The 25,824-nt window shown below is 46.5% G+C and overlaps 1 protein-coding gene across 2 annotated transcripts in view; it reads left to right on the top strand.

Annotated features, from left to right (window-relative positions):
* Window positions 1–25,824, top strand: part of EEPD1 (endonuclease/exonuclease/phosphatase family domain containing 1) — a 123,029-nt gene that overhangs the window by 88,029 nt on the left and 9,176 nt on the right. For both annotated transcript variants that reach the window (XM_040260190.1, XM_040260191.1), the window contains exons 4-6: window positions 20,058–20,168; window positions 23,015–23,149; window positions 25,330–25,468. In XM_040260190.1, coding sequence (XP_040116124.1) covers window positions 20,058–20,168; window positions 23,015–23,149; window positions 25,330–25,468 — 385 coding nt within the window. The remainder of the gene's footprint in view (window positions 1–20,057; window positions 20,169–23,014; window positions 23,150–25,329; window positions 25,469–25,824) is intronic.

The following is a 25,824-nucleotide window of genomic DNA, read 5'->3' as shown; positions in this document are numbered from 1 at the left end:
CTGGAATCCCCTGCAGGCCCCTCAGCTGCCAGAAAATGGAGCATCTTGGTGAATTACAGGCCAGGCTTCACAGTTCAATGAACTTATTTTCTTTATTCTTATTCTTTTAAATTTTCTCCTATTCTTTTAAAACCATCACAATATACCATGTATATTTAGGGGCTCCCACTACCTTTCTCTTATTATGAAAAGCATTTATTTGAAGTGAGCAAAAAGTAAAGTTCACAAATAGGACTTTTAAATTGCTTTTAGCTTTATTAGCTTTCAAAGATAATTAAAGTAAACAATGAGGGATCATTTTAAATGTACTATTACATTGGTAAAGGTTTTTAAACAATAATATGTAATACTGAAGTTGTGATAGCACCAGCCTCCCCATTCATTGAGGAGGGTGGTGATAAGGCATTGTCCTTTTGTAAGCTCTGGGGCAGTGTATTTCACTGCCTTTGAGATATCCCTATGCTATGACCAAGGTAGATTCCTAGGAGTGTATCTAGAGGAAATGATCCATAAAAATGTGGAAAAGCATTTGACAGCATGCATCATAATTATGAATCATTGCAGGCAGCTCACTGCTTAGTGGGAAGGGTGAGTTTAAACAGTCTATGGTAGGTCTGCCCATGGACTGGTGTGTGGTGGCTATTAAAACTGATAATCATTAAGCTTTGTATAAATTTGATATAATGTTTACAAAAAGGAGGATAAGCAGTTGTGCCTGCTCTAATTACAACTATGTAAAAGTACATGTATGCATTCTTTCCACCAATTTTTATTAAGTACTTGTGTCAGGCTTTGTGCTGAACTAGGCTAAGAGTCAGACACGACTGAGTGACTTCACTTTCACTTTTCACTTTCATGCACTGGAGAAGGAAATGGCAACCCACTCCAGTGTTCTTGCCTGGAGAATCCCAGGGATGGGGGAGCCTGGTGGGCTGCCGTCTATGGGGTCGCATAGAGTCGGACACGACTGAAGAGACTTAGCAGCAGCAGGAGACCCATACAGCTGCTACCAAGACTAGTATCTTTCCTATCTACCTGTGACTCATGTCCGTGTTGAGGAAAACAGTAGCAGTTACACTCATTTCTCTACCTCAGAAATGCTGAAATATCTTCTCTCATTGCAAAATGGTAGCCTAGTGAGGAAATGTGTCTCGGAGTGGATGGCTCACCCTTCCCAGGAAGGCATAGTGTTCAAGGTCTGCAGGGAGGGTCCTTCACGTGGTAAGAGGCCAGTCAGATGTTAGATGAGACTGCATCCCATTGGCACAGAAACAGCATCCCTTGGGTTATCTTTCTGTGATTTATGGCTTGATCCCATATTGGTTGTTCTAAGGAGATTATCTGGTTCACAGAATACCCGTGACCCCATTCTTCACTCCTTTCTTTCTAGCATCATTTGCTTCCCTGGTAATGTGAGACATCTTCAGGTCTCCTGAAATCTGAAATGTGTTGCTACTTGTCCTACTTTTCTCTTTGCTGCTGTCCTATTTCTCTTCTTTTATGTACTCATAGGGGTGTGTGGGTGTGTGTGTGTCTATGTGTGTGTGTCTGTGTGTGTCTGTGTGTGTGTGTCTGTGTGTGTGTGTTTTGCTGCACCCTGCAGAATGTGGGATCTTAATTCCATGACCAGGGATTGAACCTATGCTCCTTGCATTGGAAGTGCAGAGTCTTAACCACTGGGCCTCCAGGGAAGTTCCGTACTCATAGTTATCCTGAATGTAAATTCCCACCTTACACAACCAGCCTCTATCTGCTTTGAGCTGTCCTTAACCCTTAAGAGCCTAGCCCTTATTCCAGTTAATCTAATAAATCATGGTTTACTCTTACCAACTTCTAACCCAAAGTATTTTTACTAAAAATGTTTTTTGCTATTAAAAATTATTGTGAAATAATTTTATATTTACTTAAAAACTATATATGCAATTACCCATTTTTTGGCATATGTACCTATTTAGGTTTCTATCAGTTCAATTGCTCAGTTGTGTCCGACTCTTTGTGACCCCATGGATTGCAGCACGCCAGGCTTCCCTGTTCATCACCAACTCCCAGAGCTTGCTCAGACTCATGTCCATCGAGTCAGTGATGCCATCCAACCATCTTATCCTCTGTCGTCCCCTTCTCCTCCTGCCTTCAATCTTTCCCAGCATCAGGGTCTTTTCTAATGAGTCAGTTCTGTTTTTATAATGCATAAATAATGATTTTGTGTTAAAAATATTTTTAAAAGTTTTGCAGCCATTTCAATACAGTGCTGTGGATTTAGGAATGGGAAAAGGAAGGAAATCATTCCTAGAGCTTGTCTTATCCAGGTGAGCTGCATGAACTGGGGAGCCTGAATCAACTGCTGTCTTTTACCTGCGATGGTTGTCCTTGGGGACACTCTCCTTGATGGTTTCATTTCTTTGTCTTCATACTAACATCTTCATTACTTCTTAGCCTCCTAATTGATTCTGGATTTATAGAGCAAAAGAAGAAAAATCGTATAATAGCTATATGGAATGCAAACTTAGGCGGGGGCCAAAACAAGGCCTATAACAAGAGCAGAAGGATCATTTCATTCATGCTTGAAAGTCAGGGGGGCCTTGAAAAATCAACCCTTTCCATGCTTTGCTAAGAATCAGTTTATCATCAACTAAAGAGAATTTTGCTGGCCTCATCTGTGGTGTCACTTGCTTTCAGCCTGACAAAGTGTTTTTGGTATTTCTTCTCAGGAAGTTCTGCCAGGAACAAATTCTCATAGTTTTGTTTGTTTGTTTGTTTTTAGTGTGGGAGTGTATTTCATCTTCATTTTTGAAAGTTTTTTTTCTTGATAGAAGATTCTTCATTGTCAGCACTTTGAATATGTCATTCTGCTGCCTTCTGACCTTCATTGTTTCTGATGAAAAATTAGCTGCTAATCTTGTTAGAAACAGGTGGATTTTGAAAGCTGGCTATATTCCTGAGCACCATGTTTTAATGAAGGGGCTTCCCAGGTGGTGCAAGTGGTAAAGAATCCACCTGCCAGTTCAGGAGAGCTAGGAGTCGTGGGTTCAATCTCTGGTCAGAAAGATCCCCTAGAGAAGAAAATGGCAACCTTCTTATTCTTGCCTGGAAAATCCCATGGGCAGAGGAGCCCAGCAGGTTACAGTGTATGGGGTTGCAGAGAATCAGACACGACTGAGCCCATACATGCCACATTTTATTTGGGATGGGGTTACAAGTGGCTCATACTTACTCAGTGTTCCAAAGCTCGCTCAACTTTAGTGACACACTTTCATTTGTTTGAGGAGACTTCTAAGGCATTATCTACATAAAGTCCAGCAAAACTTTTCATTTGGTTTTGACAAAGACAGAAATGAAACTACAGCGCATTATGATATTCTAGTAAGACCAGAGACTTCGTAGTAAGAAATATTTGAGCTTGATTCTCAAATTATAGGTTATGAAATCAATTGAGTAAGTTATAGCCATCATTTGTTTCACTATATGTATATGGATGGATGGATGGATGAGTGGGTAGATAGATGAATAAATGGATAGATAGAAGGATGTATGGATAGATAGATACAGGTATATACATACATAGTTGGCAGGAAGACAGATAGCACTATATTGGATTGCTATGTAAAATTTTATTTATTGCTATGAGTCATGGTCAGAAATACTTGAAAACTGCTGTTCTAAACCATTTTTTTGGCTTGGAAGAGGGGAAGACAGCCTACTCTAGGATTTTTTTTTCCAGCACTGGAAAGGCTCTGCTTACGCTCGGGTATATCCTAAGCACTTTTAACTCTTTTTTGCTTTTCAACAGTAAGAAAATATGCCAACTCATTGCATCCCCCTCAAAATTGTTGCATGTAGCCATCATCTTATACAAACACTCACATAGCCATGATGACAGGATTTATATGCAATTTCCTATTTTATTTGGCCCACCCTCAAATGCTTCTGTTATCAGAAGCATGCTGAGAAATGCTAACAGTGAGTTGGTACTGAGAGAACTTTCAATTCACTGTTTTAGAGAATTCTGAGATGTTTTGTGAATGATTCATTCATTCACTTCTTGAGAGCATGACTTTGATTCAGCAAAGTGTAGGCCAGTTGGGAATTTTAAATGAAACAGAAGGGCAGGCAAGTGAAACTCTTTGGCTCAGTTGCTAAAAAGATTTATGCTGGATGTTCTCAGTAGGTAAAATCATCCTGATTGAGTTGGTCATTAAGGCCAGCTTTGCCAGAATTAATTCAGTGGAGAGATCTATCAAATTGTTAACTACCCACTTAGAATGAGTACTTCCTACAGTTGATAAAATATTTTTTGTGAACCTTTGGAAGACATTGACATGGTGAGTTTGGACCTTAACCGGACTCCAAATTTCTGGGAAAGCATCCAGCCCACCTTTAGAGATGTTGATCTATCTTTGTAGAAATTCAGAACAACATACAGATATCCCTTATGAGAAAAATCCAAGACCCTTTTCTAGATTCTAGACTCGTTTCCTCACCACACTCAGTGGTGAGTTTCTTCTCCTGCCCTAGGTCTGTCCCCACTAACCTTTGTCCATGAAATGCAGGCTTATTTTCATATGCAGAATTAATTAGGCTGGAAGAAGACAGCCAGAGGAAGCAAAGCAGCTCCCCATGTATGAGTTACTCTAAAAGTACCTGCCCTCCTAGGCACTGGTTAGTGGCTTCCTACACAAGTGATCAGTCACCAGATTTCAGTGGTCTGTAGAAACACTACTGGTCACAGAGCATCTTCCTGATACGTCCCGCTGGACGCAGAGGGACCAGAAGTACTCAGGACTAAAACAAAGTCCCCACCATTTATAAGCTGAAGGGCTGAACCTGGAAGGGAAGGTAACAATTTCTGGGGTTTTGCCTGAATTCCCAAATTTGCACCAGCTCTGAGGCTGAGTGGGGGTGAGGGTGCTAGAGCCGTCCCTCCTCCTTTTTTTAAATTATGAAATCATGAGACAGTAATTTTACATTACTGCTGATCTTTCTATCAACATGCTTTGTCTCACTCCCTCTTTCCATCTGGCTGAAACCTCTAGTTAGAAAATAAATTGCTGTGTATTGATTGTTCATTTTCTTCCTCATCACCCAGACATCCTTGTTATACACTTAGCTTGCTTGGCTGTATTTGTGAACAAGAGAAGAAGAAGTAACACTTATTTTTAGCCTTCATGTTAAGATGTGGCAGGGACATTTTTAAATGTCATTTTGGTGCTTAATTTATTTAGTAACAGCACTTAATCACCTTTTATTTATGAAGAGAAAAGTGTTTGTGTGTGTGCACTTACACGTGTACTGTATTGATAAAGTTCAAGCCAATTTTAATTGATATTTATAGTATGACTTTCTAGAAAAGTGAAATTTCTAAAAACTGTGACTGTGGAGAGAAAAGTTAAAACATATGCAATTACTACCTGGTCTCTGTAATTTTTGTCTCAGTCCTTCATTTGTATGGTTACCAGAGTAACCCTCCTGAAATGCAAGTTTGACCCTTTTACTGCCCTCCTTGTAGTTGCTTCATCTGGAAGTCGAGTAGCTTCCAAATCCATTCATGGACGTGGACTTGGATCCTGGCTCAGCTGTTTTCCCTATGGGTGATCTTAACCCTTCTAGCCCTATATTCCTCCTTTCTTGAGCAAGGATACTCCTCCCTCGCAGAGCCATGGTATGGTCGCATCCCATGGTGTGTGTGAAGAGCCAGCAGTGGTGCTTGGCATGTGGCAAGCATGCCAGTAAAGGCATCCATCATCGTGCCTGCAGGGCACGATCCTGGCATCCACGTGGCCCCGCTCTGGGTGCAGCTTGATCTCTGTGACGCTCCCCTCTGTCTTGTTAGCTGTCACTCTACCCACTTCCAGTAATTTGAAGGGAGCCTGAAAAGCCTGTGAAAGTTACATCAGGCAGTTTGGCTAATTTTAATTTCCTTTGGCCAAAAACATGATGAGAAAGGAGGTTAACTGAAAGATAGTTTGGGGGTCTGTCTCTCATTCCTCCCATTAGCACAGAAAATTGAGAATCAAGGAGTCTCAGAACATTCTCCAAGATGGAACGCTGTTTCATGAACTTCCGCCTATAGTTCTTGCTGCCATAAAGTGTCTGGGAGTGAAAAATTGTAGGTCTTTCTATCCCTGGCTGCCCACACAGAAAAGAACAATCAAATCTATGTGGTTTGCCCTGAAATAAAATGGGAAATATGCAGGCTTTAGTGACTAGGATTTGGCATAATGCAAATCAAAATAAAATAAGTCATGAATCTGTAATACTTTCACCCACAGCTTTGAAGTCTTTATGATTATTGCTCTTGAGGATGGGAGGCTGCATAAACATCATTTAGAATGTAGCTGGAGGCTGGCATTTTATAAGAAAAATGGCCACCAGAGCAGTCTCCCTGAGGGTCCATAAGTACTAATTCTGTTTAATGTGACAGTTCCTAAATAACTCTGTGTTCTTCACAGAAACACATATAGAAAGTGCTGCAGCCTTGCCGTAGAGTGAGTCTAAGAGAGATCTAGTCTTTAGTGTTTGTGGATTGAGAAAATGTGTCCTTGGGGTTTTAAAAAATATGTAGGTGTTCGTGTGGGAGATTAGGGATGGGGTACTAATGTAAAGTGCCAGCTTTGTTCTGCTCCTGCATGGTTTTCTTTGGATTTAAATACCTACGTTGTCGTTTCCCACCCTTTTATGTTGTCTTTCTCCCCCTCTGCCCCTACCCTTTCTCTTGCTAATAAATACAAATGCTGTTAGTAATCAGTTGTGCTGTGAGATGGTTTGTTGGTGCTTAGAAACCATCCTCCCCCCCATCTATACCCATCTTATTCTTTGAGCCTGTTCACTTGAAAATGTCAAAGAGGAAAGAAGACTCGAGAAAAGAAAGAGCTGTGGTTGGCTAAGTCACCATGGTTTGTCTTAGGAAATGTTAACGCCTGCTTGATGAAGATGCTTCTTTGCTTTACAAGTAAAATGTTGTAATATATATGGTTGACGTTTCCTGTTGAATTTTTGGTTCAGTGTGTCAGTAGGAAGTACCAACTGCAACTTTATGCCAGCCACCTTCATTGTTGGCGTGCTTCTCTAGCCATGTAAAAACATTAGGATCTGTGGAATGGCATATTGGGTGCAAGCCATGGCATGACCATCCCAGGGTTTCTGCTCTGACGTGGGGTACATAACTCTGCAATTCTCTTGCATGCTTCTAAAATAGCCACAAAAATTCTCCAAAACTCTGCTATTTTCAGAACTGCTTCCACTTAGAATAATTAGTTTCAATCATTACTCACAAGTGTGGTGTCTAATTTGGGACAGAGGACTTATTTTATTTGCCCTAGAACTGTCTTTTTATTTTGCCTTTTTTTAAGCTTCAGCGAGGCTTCTATAGTCCAAGAATTAGCAGGCTGTGCAGGTCTCTCCACGTGCATTATAACCACGTGGAGAGAGGCTGGGCTAACCCTGTCTAGAGGCAACCTCCCCAGGGCCGTATTCCTGTTCCCCTACTCCCCGCCTGATCCAGGGACAGCCCAACATCACAGCTGTACCTAGACTAGCACATGGCATTTGTTGAATGAGAGAATGGTTCCTCTGCTTTATCTTAGACATCTAGTCCTTTGCCGAAGTCACTTTTTAAATTATTGACATAAACCATAAAAGAAATCAAGAGTCCACTTGAAAGTGAACAATTCATTGACATTGAGTAGCTTCACAACTCTGTGCAGCTGCCGCCTTGGCGTAGTGCCAAGACATTTTCATCATCTAGAAAAAAATGACTGGTACCTATTGAGAGGTCAGTCCATCTCCCTCCCTCCCCTGGGCACCTGGGGACCACCAGTCTGCTTTGTGTCTCTATGAGTTCGCCTGTTCTGGACATTTCATACAGTATTTGGCCTTTTGGATCTGTTTACTTTCCCTCGTATGTTTTCGAGGCTCATTCACGAGGTAGCAGGTATCGTTTAGGGGGTAGTTCAGTACTGTTTCAACATATGGAAATAGCCCACTTGTTTATCTGTTCATCAAGTGGTGGGCACTTGAGTTGTTTTTGTCTTTTAGCTCTGTGAGTAGTGCTGCAGTGAACATTCACATACCAGTATTTGTTTTCATTCTTTGATCCTAGTTGTGCTATCTTCTAGTTATCTCTCTGATTTGTCCACTGCTTTCCTGTTAGCTGGGCTTCTTTGGTAGCTCAGCTGGTAAAGAATCCGCCTATAATTCAGGAGACCCTGGTTCGATTCCTGGGTTGGGAAGATCCTCTGGAGAAGAGATAGGCTACCCACTCCAGTATTCTTGGGCTTCCCTGGTGGCTCAGCTGGTAAAGAATCCGCCTGCAATGCAGAAGACCTGGGTTGGGAAGATCCCCTGGAGAAGGGAACCCACTCCAGTATTCTGGCCTGGAGAATTCCATGGACAGAGGAGCCTGGCAGCAACAGTCCTATGGGTCACAAATAGTCAGATACGACTGAGCCGCCTTTCACTTTCACTTTTCTCCTGCTGTCAGGCCACCTTCCTCTCTTGCTGCACTACTTACCTGGTCTGGCCCTTCTCTAGCCTGACTCTAGACTGCAGCCCTATGTCCTTTTCGAATGCAGATCTGTTCTTCATGCCCTTCATTGATTTTAGGATGGCTCAGAGGGTAGGGAGGAAACTCCTTTCAGCCCACAGGGTCCTGCTGCGGCCAGGTGTCTAACAATTCCTTTGGGCTCATCTCAGCCATTCTGCCCCTCCCTACCTGGGCTGCAGACACACTGATCTTTCTGTCCTATAAACTCTCCCTGCTCTGCCCCACCACAGGCCCTTGGCACATGCTATCCCTGTTGCCTAGAATGCTCGCTTCTCCTTTTTGCCTAATTAATGCCTTCTCATCCTGGAATTCCCAGCAAAGCCTCACCTCTTCAGAGAAACCTTCCCTGACTCAGTCAAACTCACCTCCACCCACACTGCTAGCATCATGGAGGCCCACAGGCTCTTAACCATTTCTTTGCAGCACAAGTTCTAGCTACATTTTTACATTTGGATGATTATTTGATTCATAACTGCCTACAGAGACAGAAGGCAACTGTACATGCAGAACTTGGTTTCTGGAGCCAGACAACCTGGGTTCAAATGCTGGCTCTGTCCCTATTGGCTGTGTGACCTTGGGCAAGCTGGTTAACCTCTCTGTCCCTGTGTTTTCTCATCCATCAAACAGGGTCATAATAATGCCTACCTTAGAAGGCTGTTGCAAGAATGAAATAAATTCATATGGGTTACATACCTGGCCCTGAAATAATCTCAATAAAACTATAATATAACTTTTAAAAATAATTAAAAAAATTTTTTTAATTAAAAAAATTAAGAGCCATACCTACACTGCTATCCCCACACCCCTCATCTCCAGACTGTAAGCTCTGAGGGCCAGGGAACCACAACTCTTTTGCTCCTATTATAGCTCCAGAGCCTACCTCAAGATACCCATGTACTTAGTGCTACTTACATTTTTATTGAATGATTGGATGAACCCATTCTCTTCTTCCCCAGAGATGAATATTAACACTACGGTGTCCCATCTCTCCTTCTGTTTCTGAGTTTGGGTGGCTCTAGCTTCTGGCGTGCAGTGTGGCGGCACTTGGCCACAACCCCTCCTCCTGCCCACGTCCCCAGCTGGTGTGTTTGGGGAATGGTGCTGCCAGCTGTGGAGAGTCAAGGCTGAGGATCCCCTCTGTGTTGTGCTGAGGGAGGGCCCAGTCTGTATGACCACCGCAGGAACAGACGGGACTTGCTGTGTGCCAAGCCCTGTGCACCCCGTTTTAGAAATATCTGACTCATGAGGCCGGAGTGATTTCTGTCCCCTTGTAATAGATGAGGAAACTGAGGCCTGATCAAGGGGGCCATTTGCCCAAAGTAAAAACTCTTGGTAAGTGGCAGAGCCAAAGTTTAGGTCCTGCTAGCCTTTCTCTAGAGTCTGTGTTCTTCAGACTCTCAGCCTTAACTAATGAACGTGACCCACTTAAACACTGAGAATGTGGGAAGGACTCCTCCACTGAGGGAGTTGAGGGTGCTGTCCCGAGTCTGGACAGTTTTGTTAAAGGCCCCACAGCGAACAGTGGACATTCCTGCTGAATTCTGGCTTGTGATCTGCTGGCCCTTTGTACCTGAGGGTCCTGACAGGTTGATGTCAGGACAAATCTCTAAAGAGACATTAAAACAAAGCTAGAAGGGAAAAAATAAAGGTGAGAATGGTTTATCTGCAGATGAAAGAAACTACCTAGGAAAACTCCCACCTCTTCTGTCAATCAGAGATGTAAGAAACAGTCTATTGCTTCCTTTCTGATCGCACAGTTCAAGGGCTTAATGTCTGTGGTCCTTCACTCTCCAGGCCCCTGAGCTGCCATCTGTTTATCACGAGTATGTACATGGAAAAAAAAAAAAAGCCTCCTGATTTACTTTCAAAAACAAAGACATTATGATTTTAAACTAACTTACTTGGGATCTTTTTTAGACATGTGGATATAAGCATTATGAGCACATAGGATAGAATGGGGAGCTTCCCGGGTAGCTCAGCTGGTAAAGAATCCACCTGCAATGGAGGAGACTCTGGTTTGATTCCTGGGTTGGGAAGTTCCCCTGGAGAAGGGATAGACTACCCACTGCAGTATTCTTGGGCTTTCCTGGTGGCTCAGATGGTAAAGAATCTGCCTGCAATGTGGAGACCTGGGTTCAATCCCTGGAGGAGGGCATGGTTACCCACTCTAGTATTCTTGCCTGGAAAATCCCCATGGACAGAAGAGCCTGGCGGGCTACAGTCCATGGGGTTGCAAAGAGTCAGACACTACTGAGTGACTTAAGTATAGCACAGGGTAGAATGGTGAGGTTTTATTGCTACCATAGTAGGTGATTTTAGGATGTTTATAATGAAATGAATTGAAACGAGCCCCTAAATAGCAGAAATTCCTCCCAGCCCACGAAACATCCACCACTAGGGGGTTAGCACGTTGTGTCCATATGATAGTGTGTTAGATGGTGAATGAAGAGAATTTGGAAGAGTTTGTAATACTGTGGCACCATTAGAACAAAACCGCGTGTGTCTTTATGAATAATCAGCTATACACATATTAATTAAACACATAGGAAACATCCTAGAAGGGAATCCACCAAAAGTATTAGCAGTGGTTGTCTTTGCACAGTGATATTCTGCTTAAATTTTTCTTTGTTTCTCTAATTTACAAATTGTCCTATAATGAGCTTGTGTTTGCTGATACCAGAACATAAGCCTCAATTTAAAGAGAAGGAGGGGAAAAAGCCACAGAATTACTGATACAATCTTAACTCCCATCTCAGATTAAGAGTCTTAGCCTCCAAAGAGCTTTAGAGAAGAAAAGAACCTTTGGAAGCTTCCCTGAAGGGTGGAAACAAGGGGTAATGAGGTGATGACAAGCACGGAGGCAGCAACATAGGAGTATAAAATCCCCATAGGAGGGCCCCAGGCCCCGTGCCTCTCACTCCCCATCCTAACCTGCCTTCATCTCCAGGAATCTTCAGCTTTCTCTTAGTGTCCATTTTATAATTGCCCTTGAAAAAAAAAAATCTAACTGCCTTGCAAAGTACCCTCCCTCCCCCTGTGCTCATTTTTAACCGTCTTGTTCAGGAAACATATGCTGAGGAGCCCCTGGGAGCATGGAGGAGAGGCTACCAGAACCCCAGCTACTCTGTGACGAGAGTGTGTGTGGGTATCCCTCCCCTTGACTCTGAAGAAGCAGCTGGTGATGAACTGGTTATGGAGGTGGAGGGAATGCGTCCTTGTTTGCTTTGTGTCTTCCTCAGCATGATAGGAGTGTTTAAACAAGGATGAACAGTCCTCCAGAATCCTTTCGGGTCCCTAGGAAGAGCATGTTCATGGAGCTGACCGAGCAGGGGCTTGCGGGCCAAGTGATGCAAGGGCGGTAAGCCCACTGCTTCTCTGGATGGATGGAGAAGGACGGGCCTGAGCCTTTAGGGCAGGGGCTGCCCCACGAAGCTCTGAACGCTTGGCTGTGTGTCCCGCTGGTCCCTGGCCCCTACCGGGAGGAAGGCTGTAGTTCTGATGTGTTGACCTCCCCGGGAGGGCGGTGTCCCCAGGTAACCAGGGGCATCGGTGACGGAGCAGACAGTCGCGGTGTGGTGGTGGTGGTACGGCTTTTAGTTCCAGAGAATCCCAAATTTGGAACACATGTGGAGCATACACACACACACATTGTCTCACAGGGCAGTTGTCTAATTTGTGTTTTCTGAGACTTCACTCGCACTTGAGCCTTTGAGTTGGCTATGCTGGACTTTATCCCACTCGCTGGCAGTGGGTGACCTTGCTGTGGTCACCCACTCTAAACCCTCTCTAAGCCCTGCTTTCCTCACGTGTCAGATGAGAGCATTATTAACTGCCTCGCAGGATTGTCATTGGGATCAGATGTGATAATGTGTGAACAGTGCCTAATCGCTGCGCTTAATAAATGCTGGTCCCCGTCCCTCGCCCGCCCTTCCTTAGCCTCTGGCTCTCTTTTTCACAGGACTCAGAGCTAACTGGCCAGGAATTACTGGCCACCTATGTTTTCTTACAATTGATGGATGTGTCCAAACTTAAACCTATTAGAATGACTGCCTAGGAAACATAAGCTCTTAGTTAGGCCGTTTAGCAAGGGGTCTCCATGTGGGACTTGGCACATTAAGGAGGGCAGATGCTCTTTTTCAAAAGAATGAAATCCGTTCTCCATGTTTGGGAGAAAGGCTTTGGAAAGCTAACCTGATGTGCTGTCAGAGCAGTCAGCTCCTTTATGGAGTTCACGGGGCGATTACCACAGAGAAAGAGGGAGAAAGGGTTTTAATGTTTCTAATAACACTGTATTTCCTCTATCAGTCTTAGACTTCTCTTCCCGCAGCTTCCTCTTTGCCTCTCCTCCTAGCGTTCTAGAACCATGCAGTGTTAGAACTTGAAGTGCCCTTCCAAAGCTACAAGGAAACGAGCCCAGTTCTTTCTTTCAATTTTTGAACGTGGTTGTTGTTCAGTGAGCCCCCAGCAGCAGAGGAATGGCCACGCTCCCTCCACAGACACCTGGGCCCTTGGGAAAGGCTCCTGGACGCACCCAGTGCGGCAGCAGTGTTGGGTGAGGGCCTCTGAGCAATCCTGGGGGCCCCAAACTCATGGCTGTCTGGCATACCTTGCACCTGTCTCCCCTCTGGCATACATGCCTGAGTCTGCGTTTGAGCAGAGGTGACTACACCTCGTCACGGCTCTGTGGGAATGATCTCTTTCTCTTCCATACAGATTGGGAAAGAGGGGGAGTGACAGACTCTTTGCCCTGGCTCTGTGTCCGTATTACATTTTGCGTGTGTGCCTTGCTCTGGGGAGAGGAGGCCAGGGCCTTTAAGATGGTTAAGAACGGTTAAGGCACTTAGCACTTATTAGGACAGAGCAATAAATGAGTGCATTGCTGCCCCATAGGCAGTATGGCCTTGCAAAGTGTCAACATCTGAAAGTCTAAATATGCCCAGAAAACTTTGTAATTGGCTTATCGTTAGAAGGCCAAGCATGATTAATACTTTCCAGGTGGTGCTAGTGGTAAAGAACATGCCTGCCAATGCAGGAGACAGACACAGGTTTGATCCCTGGGTCTGCAAGATCCCCTGGAGGAGGAAATGGCAACCCACTCCAGTATTCTTGCCTGGAGAATCCCATGGACAGAGGAGCCTGGTAGGCTGCAGTCCGTGGGGTCACAAAGAGTCGGACATGACTGAAGCAACTTACCATGCATGCAGATGTTGTTCAGCTTTTGCACAGCTTGGTGTTCTTTGAGAGTATACTGACATTTGAAGGACCCTAACCGTTCCATGGTTTCACTCTCCACGTGATCACTGACAGATTACCCAGAAATCTGCTGGCTGCTATTGTTGCCCATAACATACATGCGCTTGACGATCCTGGCAGAGCTAAGCCCCTGCTTACTATTAACATTTCAAAAAGAAATTGTTGTCTGTGTCCTTTGTTCTGTTTCCGGTAGTACTCAAATGAGAGAAGGTTGAGTCTCTTGACCTCACCTGGCTTAAGACAGGGATGCTGGGACTTCCCTGGTGGTCCAGTGGGTAAGACCCCATGCTTCCAATGTCAGGGGGCACAGTTCAATCCCTCTTTGGGGAACTAGGATCCCACATGCCAAGTGGTGCAACCGAAAACATTTTTTTGTAATTAAACAAACAAGACAGGGCTGCTTTAATCTATGATGGCCATTCATCCTCTCAGGGCACCTGTGCCTCTCGGTCCACACACTGTGTTGTGTTTCCACGAGCTGCTGCTGAGTGCACAGAGGGAATGGGTGGGAACAAGTGGAAAGCTGGTTGTCAAAGAGACGTCACCTCGAGAATCAGAAGAGCACCCGAAATAGCCAGCTCAGTGAAGCAGCTTCATCTGGAACTTTGGCCCTGCGGATTCCAAATGAAAACATACCCCTACTGCCCATCCAGGAAGCAGGAGAAGGAGAAATCTGGAGTTCGCTTTGAAAACCTGTCTGTCCTCCTGACACTCTGTCTCCAGCTGACTGTATGGTCAGCACTAGCAGTACATCTTTGTAAGTAGCTCCCAGGCCCCTGGGTTTCATTTCACCTTAACTGGATGGGGAAGACAAGGGGACCGGAGAGCTTGGTGGTGGCTGCACAAGGCACTTAGTGAGGTTGGACCCCTTTCCCACTGTTATTTACTGGTCAGGACCAGATGCACCAAGGAGTCTTCATTTCAGGAAGGGAGAGGGCTAGAAGGGATAAACGAAGTCCAGAAGTCCACCAACCAAGAAAGAGTTTGGTGTCAAGCCTTGGAACCTCTTGTCTCTGCAGAGATGAACAGGCAGCTGGTCCAGACAGACCTGATGTGTGCAGCACATCCTAAGCACAGCCAAAGGAGTCCTGTCTTTTAGGACTTGACATTTCTGAATGCCAGCAACTTGGACATCTTGTAGATTGGAGTTTAAAGGTCTGACTTAGGCTCCGTATTGACAAGCTGAAGCAGAGAGTGGGGTGAATTTGGCCTTGACAGTCAAGTTCTGCATCTGAGTAGCCGACTGTGGGGCACATACTAAAGACTGATATTACCCCCTAGTTGGTCTGAAGCTCAAGAAACAAGTCCAGCCCATTTGAGGGATTCTTGTAATTTATCCTGGGACAGAAAAGCCTAAGGTGGGATCCCCAGGAGACATGCCTTTACTCATTCATTCAACAAACATCCGTTGCTCGCCGGTGTATATACGGTGGCTGGGCTTCCTCCATGCCTTTATCTCACAGGGTGATCTGCAAAGGACTTCGGTCAGATGCTTACACAGGGCAGAGTGGGAGAGCTGAAATGGTATTTATTTGTTTTGAACAATACAAATTGTCTTTCCTGACCACAGGTATTAAAAATGCAAAGACCAAGTTCGAAAACAATAATTATCTATCTTCCTCTGAACTTCAAAAGCTTTAGTTTAAAATTGGAGAACTTGAGAGTGCACAGCTTAGCCCTAACCTCAGATTCCGACTTAGTCAGGGTGGGGTGGGCAAACCTGCGGTCTAAAATGAGAGCTGGTGTAATGCTGATGAATACAGGTGATGGGTTAGCCCCTGGGACTTTAGAAACCCAGGTGGTGGGCAAGGGCCTGTGTTGAGATTGTGCAGATCTGTGCAGTTACCTGGGAGGCTTTTTTCCAGTCGTTCCCACCGTGCCCCTTCCATTTCCACCCATTCTGCCCTTGGGAGCCACTTTTGCTTAAAGTATATTTTCTTCCTTCTGGTGTGTGGGCGAAGCAGAAAATTTGAGAACCAGTTGTTCTTTTAAAAGAAAAAAATTCACCTTCAGGCAGAGTTCAGGTTGAGGGCTCTCAGAGGATGCTTTTGTTTCCCTTTGAAATGTTTGGGAGAAAGAATCTAAGGACTGGTAGAGGCCGGCTGGCCCCACTCCTTGCCGCGTGTCCAGCCCACATGGTCCACCAGTTCTGACCAGGAGGTGGTGCATTAGGCTGCAGACCTCAGTTCACACCTCCCTCTAAACCCTGTCAGCTGTGGAATGTTGCATTCAGCTCACTTATGTTTGGGCCTAACATTTCTGGGCTGCACTTACCTCCTGAATAACTGGTAGTGTGATCTGTTGGTGGGATAATAGGAATGGTGTGGACCAAACAAGGGGTCGCTGGAGCAGGCTTCCCAAAGCTTGCTGAACTTGCACCTTCGGATCCTGTGACAGTGCAGATTCCAGGGCACTGGTGTGGGTGGGCCTGAGAGCTTGCATTTCTAACAGACTCCAGGGTGAGCTTGATGCTACTGGTCCATGGACCACACACTGAGTAGCAAGGATTTAAAGGTGCTCTCCTCCTTAGATTTGCTGTGAACTGTCAAGCTGGTAATTTTTTTCTTGCTCTTTTTTTTAAATTTCATTTTTAATTGTGGCAGTTTTTTTTTTTTCAGTTCTAGAAATTGAAGAAAATACCTACCTGTTACGTAATGCTGATCATGAAAAATGAGATAGAATGCTTTCAGCCATAAACACTGTTCTCCTTGGTCCCTTATTTTATTGTGTATGTGTGTTCAGTTGATCAGTCATATCTGACTCTTTGCAGCCCCGTGGACTGTAGCCTGCCAGGCTTCTCTGTCCATGGAATTTTTCAGTCAAGAATACTAAAGTGGGTTGCCATTTCTTCCTGCAGGCGATCTTCCCAACCCACGGATCGAACCTGGGTCTCCTGCGTCTCTTGCCTTGCAGGCAGATTTCTTTACCTCTGAGCCACCAGGGAAGCCCGTCTTATATTATTAATTGTCCCCAGTAACATAAGAAATACTGAAAAAGAAGGCAGAGAGAAGGATCATACTCTACTCTGAGGGCTGAGAGAAACATCAAGGGCAAGGCTTCAGATCTACAAAATACAGGTGACCCTTAAGGTTCAGGAATCATGGTTCCTTGTCTTCCAGAGTTTACCTGTGAGGGAAAGACTTTTAAATATAAAACAAAGAAAAGGAAAATGTATTTCCTTCATTCCATAACACCAGCTTTAAACTTGAATCAATGTCACTTGGAAGGGATGTTAAAATGCAGCTTGCCAGGTCTGACTCAGACACTAATTTTGATAGCGTTTTAAGTTCCTGGGTGATACTGATGCTCATGCTTGAACCAGCACAAAACTTTGTCCCCAGACCCCATCTTTGAGAGAGGCGTGCATGAAAAACTGTGTCTCTCCTGACCTGTGAGGGTCAGGAGAGATGAGCTTTCTGGCTGCCTGCAGATTGCTCTTCCCAGCACAGCATGGCCTCAGAGGCTGGAGCTCTCCAGTAGAGCTGGTTGGCTGATCACCTCAGGGACTTTTTAAGAGCTAGAGCTTCCTGGGGTGCATCCTCAGATATGCAGGCAAGCAGCCAGGTTCAGGCCTGCCTATGTGGAGAGCAGTGAGGTACCAGATGGACACTGGAGAGCTGTTCTCCTTTTTAATGACTCTTGGATTCAGCTCTAATGATCACTCAGCAAGTGAATGATTCCCCAGCAGGAAATTGGACCCTCTAGAAGTACATTTCCTTGCTGGATTCCTAAAGTTAAAGTCGATACATTCTGCATGCATTTTCCAGGGTGCTTCATTTTCTACCCAAGGGTGGCTACCAGCCAGGACCATCTGGCTGTGGGGATTCATCCAGGCTGAAGTCCCCCTATTGAGAATAACACCATCCATGGCAGTGTTGAAAGGGAAATGGATAAAAGTCACTGAGGACCAGATCCCAGAGAGAACCCTTCCCAGGCAAACTCAAAGTCAGATTAAGATCAAAGCAGTTACTTATATAGCCTCAAGAAGAAATTCCTCCTTTTGTCTCTCATACCTGGATTTGAGGATGGTGATCGTCTCTGAAATTTCCTGGCTCACCAGCTGATGGTTATAGAGCGTCACTGGGCACCATGCTCTGCCAGGTGGGCTTTCTAAAGGCAACTTGGGGACAGTCCCTGCTCTTGTGGTGTCCACTACTGGGACGAGGCAGACACGTAAACATGTAGCTGTAAAAGCAGCATGATTCCTAGAACCGTGTACATCTAGAGTAGCCCTCCCAGGAGGCTCCATCCTCGCCCGGTTTTGTTTCCTCCACAGTGCTTGTCACTAGAGAAATGATTCATCTTCTCTCTTAGAGCTCGAGAAACAGGAGAGCAAAGACCAGACCGTCAGACCCTGGCCTGTCTCAGCTGCTGGATGTGAACTGCCCAGGAAGGGTATGAGAGCAGCTCTCTGCAGCCAAGGCATTCCTAGAAGAGGCTGCCAGCAGACCACTCGCTCTCTGCCCACAACACCTGTATCTGAGGCAGATGCTTAGGGAGGAATGGCAAGTGCAGTGGTTCTCAGATCTTAGCTGGCATCTAGATCACCAAAGGGCTTGTTAAAACACAGTTACTGGGCCTCACCCCAGAGGTCCTGATCCGGTAGGCCTAGGCTGGGGCCAGAGAGTTTCCTACAAGTTCCCAGGTGATGTTGATGTTCCTGGGCCCTGGCCCACACTTTGAGAACCACAGGGATGGTGTGTCAGCATAGCCATCACAGCTTACCCAGTGGACAGATGGGAGGGGATTGAATGACAGAGAAGCAGAGAGACCTCTAACAAGCTATGCCGGTGAGCCAGGTGGGAGAATATGGAGCTCGAAATGGACCATAACAGTGGGACTGGAGGACAGAAAGAGGGAGCTTCTGACAGATGTGATGCTGCATGTGGCCTGGGGAGCGCTGGCCTGTGGGAGGAGAGGGCAGAGTCAGAGTGGCTGGAAAGATGCTCGTGCCAGGAACTGAGATGCGTGCTGGGGACGGGAACGGCATGTTCCTTTGGGACCTGCTGGTTTTGTACTTCCGTGGAAATCTTCTGATGGAAATGTTAAAAAGGAAGTCAAAATATAATTCAAAACTCAAGAGAGAAATCTGAGCTGCTGGTACAGATTTGGGGGGCATTTGGGGTAGAAGTGTAAGCTGAAGCTGTGGGGCTGAGGTTATCTAAGGGTGGCTCTTTGAGGAGATGGCAATGATGCCTCTGAAAGGAAGCCCAGAGACTGGCTGGTAGGACCGGGCAGAGAAAGGGCTGAGTAGGGTGCCCAAGGTGCATGAAGTAGAGGGACAGGAGGTGTCACCCAGAAGGGGCAGTGCCAGGTATCAGAGCATCTCAAACACAGCCCAAATCTGACAACTTCTGGAGACCCTTAAGAGAACCAGCCCCAAAAGATGGGGTTGTGTTTGAGGCACGACTTAGAGGAACTGGCCCATGGATTCTGAAACCTGTAGTTTTTCAATCCCTCATGTTATTAATACGTTGTCTGTACGGTTTCATTTTGACTTGATGATAAAGTCACCTTACAGTGTTACATTGCTGAAACACATGTACACAAAAAGAAGCTCACCCCGGAAACACACATGAGGCATAGTAACAACCCATGAGAGGTCTTCTCAGAGGAAAACCAAGGTGAACAATATGGTGGTGCCTGGTGAAGGGAGGGTCAGTTGGTACTCTTTTTTAAATGAAGTATAATTGATTCACAATATTGTGTTAGTCTCAGATGTACAACATAGTGATCCGGTAATTTTATACATTATGAAATGACCACAACATTAAGTCTAGTGACCACCTGTCTCTATTCAGAATTATTTCACGATTACTGACACCTTCTGGGGGTCTGTTTTTGTGTCTCTAACAGTGGTGGGAAGGTACCATGTATCCATGTATCCATCCTCTGTATTTGATACTGATCTAGACTCTCCTGGGACCTTAATCATTGATGTTTCAAGGATTAAAAAGATTCTGACAACTGCTTTTGAACTATTTGTGGTGGATTGCTACAAAGAGAATGGTTTGCTGTAAGCTAAAATTCTCCAGGTGATAATTGTATATTTCACTGGTAGACAGTTTGCTTTTTAATTTTCGAGGCTTGTTTTGTCATTCCGGTCTTCCTAAACCCTGGCTTCGGAGGACACAAGGAAGAGGTCTGACAAGTGTCTGAATCAGGCTGAGGAGTCAGGATCCTGCACTTTCTGGCTCCGCAGACTGCCTGCAGTAGGAACTGCTTTAGGCGGGAACTCACACCGACGTGTTCTCTGTCTTTACAGTTCTGTGTGGAGCTAAACCAGCCAATCCTGCCCAACATCCGCAAGTGGAAAGGGCCCCGGGGATGCTGGAAGGCCATTGTTTCAGAGACGCCCTCGACTCAGCTCCAAAAGGTACCCTCATCTGCAGAACGCGGATTTTCTTTCCATTTTCTTTTTTCCAATCACAGACGTTTAAAATCTTTCCTTTGCCAACATCCTTGATGTAATGTTGTATTTCTGCCCATTTTTAGCTCTTTGCCATTTGTTTCAAAATGCCCTGGTTGTTATTTCCTGTTTGGATCAGGAATGGCCTGCTGCCCAGACGGAAATGGGAGCTGGGGTGTTGGGAGGAGAGGAGAAATCCTGTCTGGAGCCAAGGCAGCAAATGGGGTATTTCTGTCCTTTGTCCTTCTAATCCCTTCTCCACGGTTCCAGCCTCTGCCAAGTTTGTAGGCAGCCCATTGTCCATTGACTGAGAACTTCAGATTCACTTAATTCATACATGAAATATTTGCTTTAGTGGTAAGAATTGTGCACATGGAAATGATCTGTGGAAACTTTCAGCAGATTTTAATTTTGAATTTTCTCTCATTAGTATTGCCCATATGGGTTTAGGTAAGTCTCTCTATGTATTTATTTTCACTCCCACATATCATATTCAAGACCAGTTTTTACTCACTTGAAATATTTAACATCAGTAGAGTTTTACATTTTTTTAAAAAGGCTCCTGATAGTTAATTATGAGTGGATTACAAAATTTTCCTATAAATGCAGATGTTATATTTTTATCGCTAGGTGTTGGTGCTGCGTTCATGCCAATTGTGTCTGACTCTTCGTGACCATTGGACTATAGCCCACCAGGCTCCTCTGTCCATGGGATCTTCCTGGCAAGAATACTGGAGTGGGTTGCCATTCCCTTCTCCAAGGTATCTTCCCAACCCAGGGATCAAACCCACGTCTCCTGTGGCTTTGCATTGGCAGGCGGATTCTTTACCACTGAGCCATGTGGGAAGCCCGTTTGTATCTCTAGTATACCATTATAAACACACATGATATAAATACTTATCTGAGTGATATGGAGATCTGGGACTTTTAAATTGTAATGTTTACTGGATTAAAAGTGTCCAGTCACTTACTGACAATAAGCTTTCTTTTTAGCTCCTACTTCAAAGTGTGCTGTAAATCTTATTTCTCTGGGTTTGGGGTGTAAGTGATTACTGCAGGTAGTAGCCAGGAGGCTGGAAATACAGGATCATGGGAAGGTATCTGGTCTTTACCATTCCAGCCCATGACTGTCTCTTCTCAGTCCACATAGAAATAATACTAATAGGGGACTTCTGTGGTGCTCCAGTGTTTAGGACTCTACACTCTCCCTGCCCGAGTTCATTCCTGCTTGGAGAACTATGTTCCCACAGGCTGCATGGTGCAGCCAAAAGTAAAATAAAAATAAACTTAAAAAACAGGGTTGGGGTTTCCCTGATGGCTCATTGATAAAGAATCTGCCTGCCAGTGCAGGAGACAGGGGTACCATCCCTGGTCCGATCAGATCCCACATGTTGCGGAGCAACTAAACCCACACCGTGACTACTGAGTCTGTGCTCTAGAGCCCAGGAACCACAACTACTGAGCCCACATGCAGCAACTGTTGAAGCCCTCTACAGCCCTTGCTCTGCAACAAGAGAAGCCACTGCAATGGGAACTCCATGCACTGCAGCTAGAGAGTAGCCCCCACTTGCCACAACTAGAGAAAAGCTGGTGTAGCAATGAAGACCCAGTATAGCCATAAATAAACATAGAAAAATAATTTTAAAATATTTTTAATGGCTCAGATGGTAAAGAATCTGCCTACAGTGTGGGAGACCCAGGTTCAGTCCCTGGGTCGGGATGATCCCCTAGAGAAGGGCGTGGCTACCCACTCCAGTATTCTTGCCTGGAGAATTCCATGGACAGAGGAGCCTGGTGAGCTATAGTCCTTGGGGTCAAAAAGAGTCGAACACAACTGAGCAACTAACACTTTCACACCTTTTTTTAAAAGGCACTTTACACACATATGTATAGGTTCACCAGACTCTTACAGTCCATTTAGCACTATTTATCTGTTCAGCAAATCATTAGAAAAGGTACTGTGTGTCAGGCACTGTGCTATATGCTAGATGTTCATGGTGAGAAAACTAGACCCAGAAACCTGGCCTCTTTTCACTCTTTGCAAGCCCAGGACCTTGACTGAGCCTGACAGAGCCTGTTGGAGATTTTCAAGTCAGGTAACCCTGCTCCAGGTTGGATGTCAAGGCCACTGGGTAACAGTGTGTGGCTGCCTCTCAGATCGCTCAGCCTCAATCCCTTCATCTGTAAAATGGGATCAATAGCTCCTCCCTCAACTCAGAGTGGCTATAGAATTTTGAAGGATACTGTGCATTGAATGCTTGTCTAGCAGACATGGGCCAGTGTCTGGCAGGGTACCCATGAGGCGGCAGGCAGTGCTGAGCTGGAAGCTGCTCAGTAACCAAAGCCACCTCTTGGAGTCTTATATTTGATCCTCAGCATTGCCATTTACCAACTGTGGGGTTTCAGGGAAGTTACTTAACCTCTCTGAGCAGCGGAGTCTTTAGATGACAGGTGGGCATGTGAGTGGCCGTCCTATGGGATGTAATGATTAAAAAGATAATTCTGTGCCTAGCCTGGGATCTCCCCCGCAATGTGCCCCTGCCAGAGAAGAGCCCAGGCACCCCAGCTGTGTGAACCTCTCTGAAATTGCTGGTCTGGGAAGTTTGTTGTGGGGACTAGGAGGAACATCCTGTGGTTTGGGGATATGCTTTTGTCTCAGAAACAGCCCCCGGGCAGGTCACACCCAGACCCAGTGTAGAGTCCGCTGCTTTCCCTTTATCTCTTCCTGGCCTTGCCTGCTGCTCCCCAGCTTGAGGCTGAGCACCCCACCAGACAGACCTCTCTGCACCCTAACACCTCATCTTCTCCCACAGGGTTCCGGGTTTGCGGGGTTCCTGTGGGACACGGCGGCCGGGGTGGAGCTGAGAGATGCCGCCTGGCAGGAGAGCTCGCCCGGCAACGGGCATGGGAAGCCGGTGGGCCCCAGCCCGTACCTCGCAAGGTTCAAGGTATCGCCCCTATTGCTGTGCGGGGCCACTCCTTCTGAAAAGGAGAAGAGCCCACTTTGAACTGTGCGCCAGAGAAGCTCACCTTTTTGCCTTGGTTTGATTCTCTTTCGGGGCTGGGTCAGCACACACACTTGGGGTTCCCTCAGCTGGAGAACTTGTCCAGAGCAGGAAGGAGAGGAATTTGGGGGAGATCGTAGCTCTGGTAACTTGGACTTCTGGGCGAGAAGGAGGTCAAATGGCTGTTTCCCAAACCTGATAAGCAGCAGAATCAGCTGGAGAGATTTTCTTAAAATCAGGGTTTCCTGGACCCTGCCCCAGACACACACAATGTCTAATTTCCAGAATCACCTCCTGCGCTTCATCAGTGCTCTCAGCGCTGGGTAAGGAAGCCGGTCGTTCGGGAATCTCTGGATTAGAGGGCAGCCAAACTGCTTTAAGGATACCCTTCTCTTACTAGGGAGAAGGGGAGCCCTCCAGGGGTCACTGCGGCTTGGAAGGGCCTCAGAAGGAGCTTCTGGGTGATGGGGCCACTGACACTTCCAGATACGCCGTCTCTCTCCAGAGTTGGGAGCAGCAAGCAGACCAACCTGAGCTGTCTCTCCAATTCCCCTGGATGCCCTGGGAAGTATTCATGCACAGCAAACAGTCAGAAACTGGGCGTCAGGAAGGAGGAAAAGGCAGCAGCCGAAACAGGTCACCAAGTCAGCAGTTGGCCTTACCTGTCAGAAGTCACAGGGTCGGGCGAGAGTGGTCCCTTGTCACAGAGCCCAGCAAGCTAGCTGCTGGGCGTCTGGGACACCCCCTTCTATATGCTCCAGAGGAGTTCTGGAGCCAGAGAGTTGCCGCAGACCTCAGCACTGTTTCTCTCTGGCAGCTCCGGGCTGGGGCTGCCCATGAGCTGGCGGCTGTGCTGACTGTGGTCGGGGATCTAGCCCACACTTCCCGCCTCCTCACTTGCAAAGCTGCAGAGATGCTGGCATTCCATGCGCATGCACACAACCCGGGGTGTCTGTGGGTTGTGCTTTTGATACTGGTGTATCAGTCAGCCAGCTATCACCCCTGAACCCTCCTCCCCAGGTCCCTTTTCTATGGAAAGTGGCTTCACTGGCTTTGGCCAAGCAAGGCAACAGGCAGAACCAGCTAGTGTCTCAAAGAGGTGGGCTGGTTTTAAAGATCATTAAGAAATGTTCTCAGATTGTGAATTATTGGCTCAAATCCTCTGAATGAAGTGATCCCCTGGACAGGTATGAGACTCCTGTGCTTCGTGTCACATCCTAGGCCAGGCAAGTTGTGGGGACAGAGATGTGGCTTCTCTCCCCAGGCAGGGTTTCCTTGCCCACGGCCTGAAGGTGTCTCCCTTGAGGTCAGAGCCACGGCTGCAGAGAGAGCTCTCCTGGCTGGGTGGTGGTGATGGCAAACTGGGCGCCTCTGTAAGATGAAACTGGCAGCCCCCACTTGGGGGTGCCCTCTCCACACCCCCGCTTCCTGGCCGTGGTTAGTGTTTGTTGCCATAATAGAAGGGTGGGGTTGCCAAACTCAGAGCAGCTGAGCACTGCTTTGGTGCCCAGCAGACTGACTCTGACGTCACGATTCTGCCGCTGCTCTGGGGATGCAGGAGGGGGCATAGCCTGTGCTACCAGGGCTCAGCCAGCTTATATTCTTCATGTTTGAAATCACTGAGCATCAGGCATCGTGATTTCTAGGGGGGAAGGGAGCACATAGCGGTGGGTGGGATGTGGGGAGGTGGGGAAGGATGCAGGGCCCAGCTGCAAATCCTGGCGGGGGTGGGGGGTGACAGGCTGGCCCTGTGGGGAGAGCCCCAGGTCTTCATTAACAACCAGCTGCTAGCTTCACCTCTTCCTCCTCCATAGTTGCTCAGAAGGGTAAAAAAGGCAACAAAAAATTGACATTTCTAGACGTGCCTGATTTTCCAGGCCCTAAGGAGGAGTAAAGGGGTGCAATGTAGGGGATCCCCATGACAGGGCAAGAGAGGTCTTGGTCCTGCAAGGGCCTCAGGAAGCTCTTGCAATGGCTGCCTCCGCTTCCTCCAGTGTGGGCTGCCTTGTGTACGTTTACCGCCGTCAGTGTTGTTTGCAAAGCTGCTTGGGGGTTGGAGGTAACAGGCGCAGGCAATAAGAGCATCTCAACCTGTCTCTGGTGCTTTGTTTCATCTTGCCCAGGTAGGAAGTCATGACTTGACGCTGGTGAACCTTCACCTGGCGACCCTGACCCTCCCGGGGAGTGAGAACCTGAGCAAGAATCACAGTGACAGCCATCGCTGGGCTAGCTTCACACAGACCTTGCAGGAAACCCTGAAAGGTAGGAACCATCTTCCTGTGCAGCTGGGCTAGCGGCTCCCACTTCTGCAGGGTAGGTGAGGGGTGCCCCTTCCCAGCGTCTCTCCCCTCCCTTAGGCTGGCTGTCCCATGGGCAGCGATGCGTACTGAGTGACGGACAGGAAACCGCCATACCGCCTGCATCCTGGGCAGCGCAATGCCCCGTGCACGCCCACAGCTTTGTCTCTGTGGGTCTGGCATGTGGGTTCCGTGGTGGGGGTTTTGTGGCTCTTCAGCCTCCCTTTGATGGACAGGATTGGGAGAAGGAGAAACTAAGTGATGATGCCCCGTGGCCCCGCCCCCCATCATGGGCTCCACTGCCCCTCATCATGGGCTCCA

The sequence above is a fragment of the Oryx dammah genome, unplaced genomic scaffold, assembly GCF_014754425.2.
Source record: "Oryx dammah isolate SB20612 unplaced genomic scaffold, SCBI_Odam_1.1 HiC_scaffold_18, whole genome shotgun sequence".
NCBI lineage: Eukaryota > Metazoa > Chordata > Mammalia > Artiodactyla > Bovidae > Oryx > Oryx dammah.
This window is presented reverse-complemented; position numbering and strand designations above follow the sequence as displayed.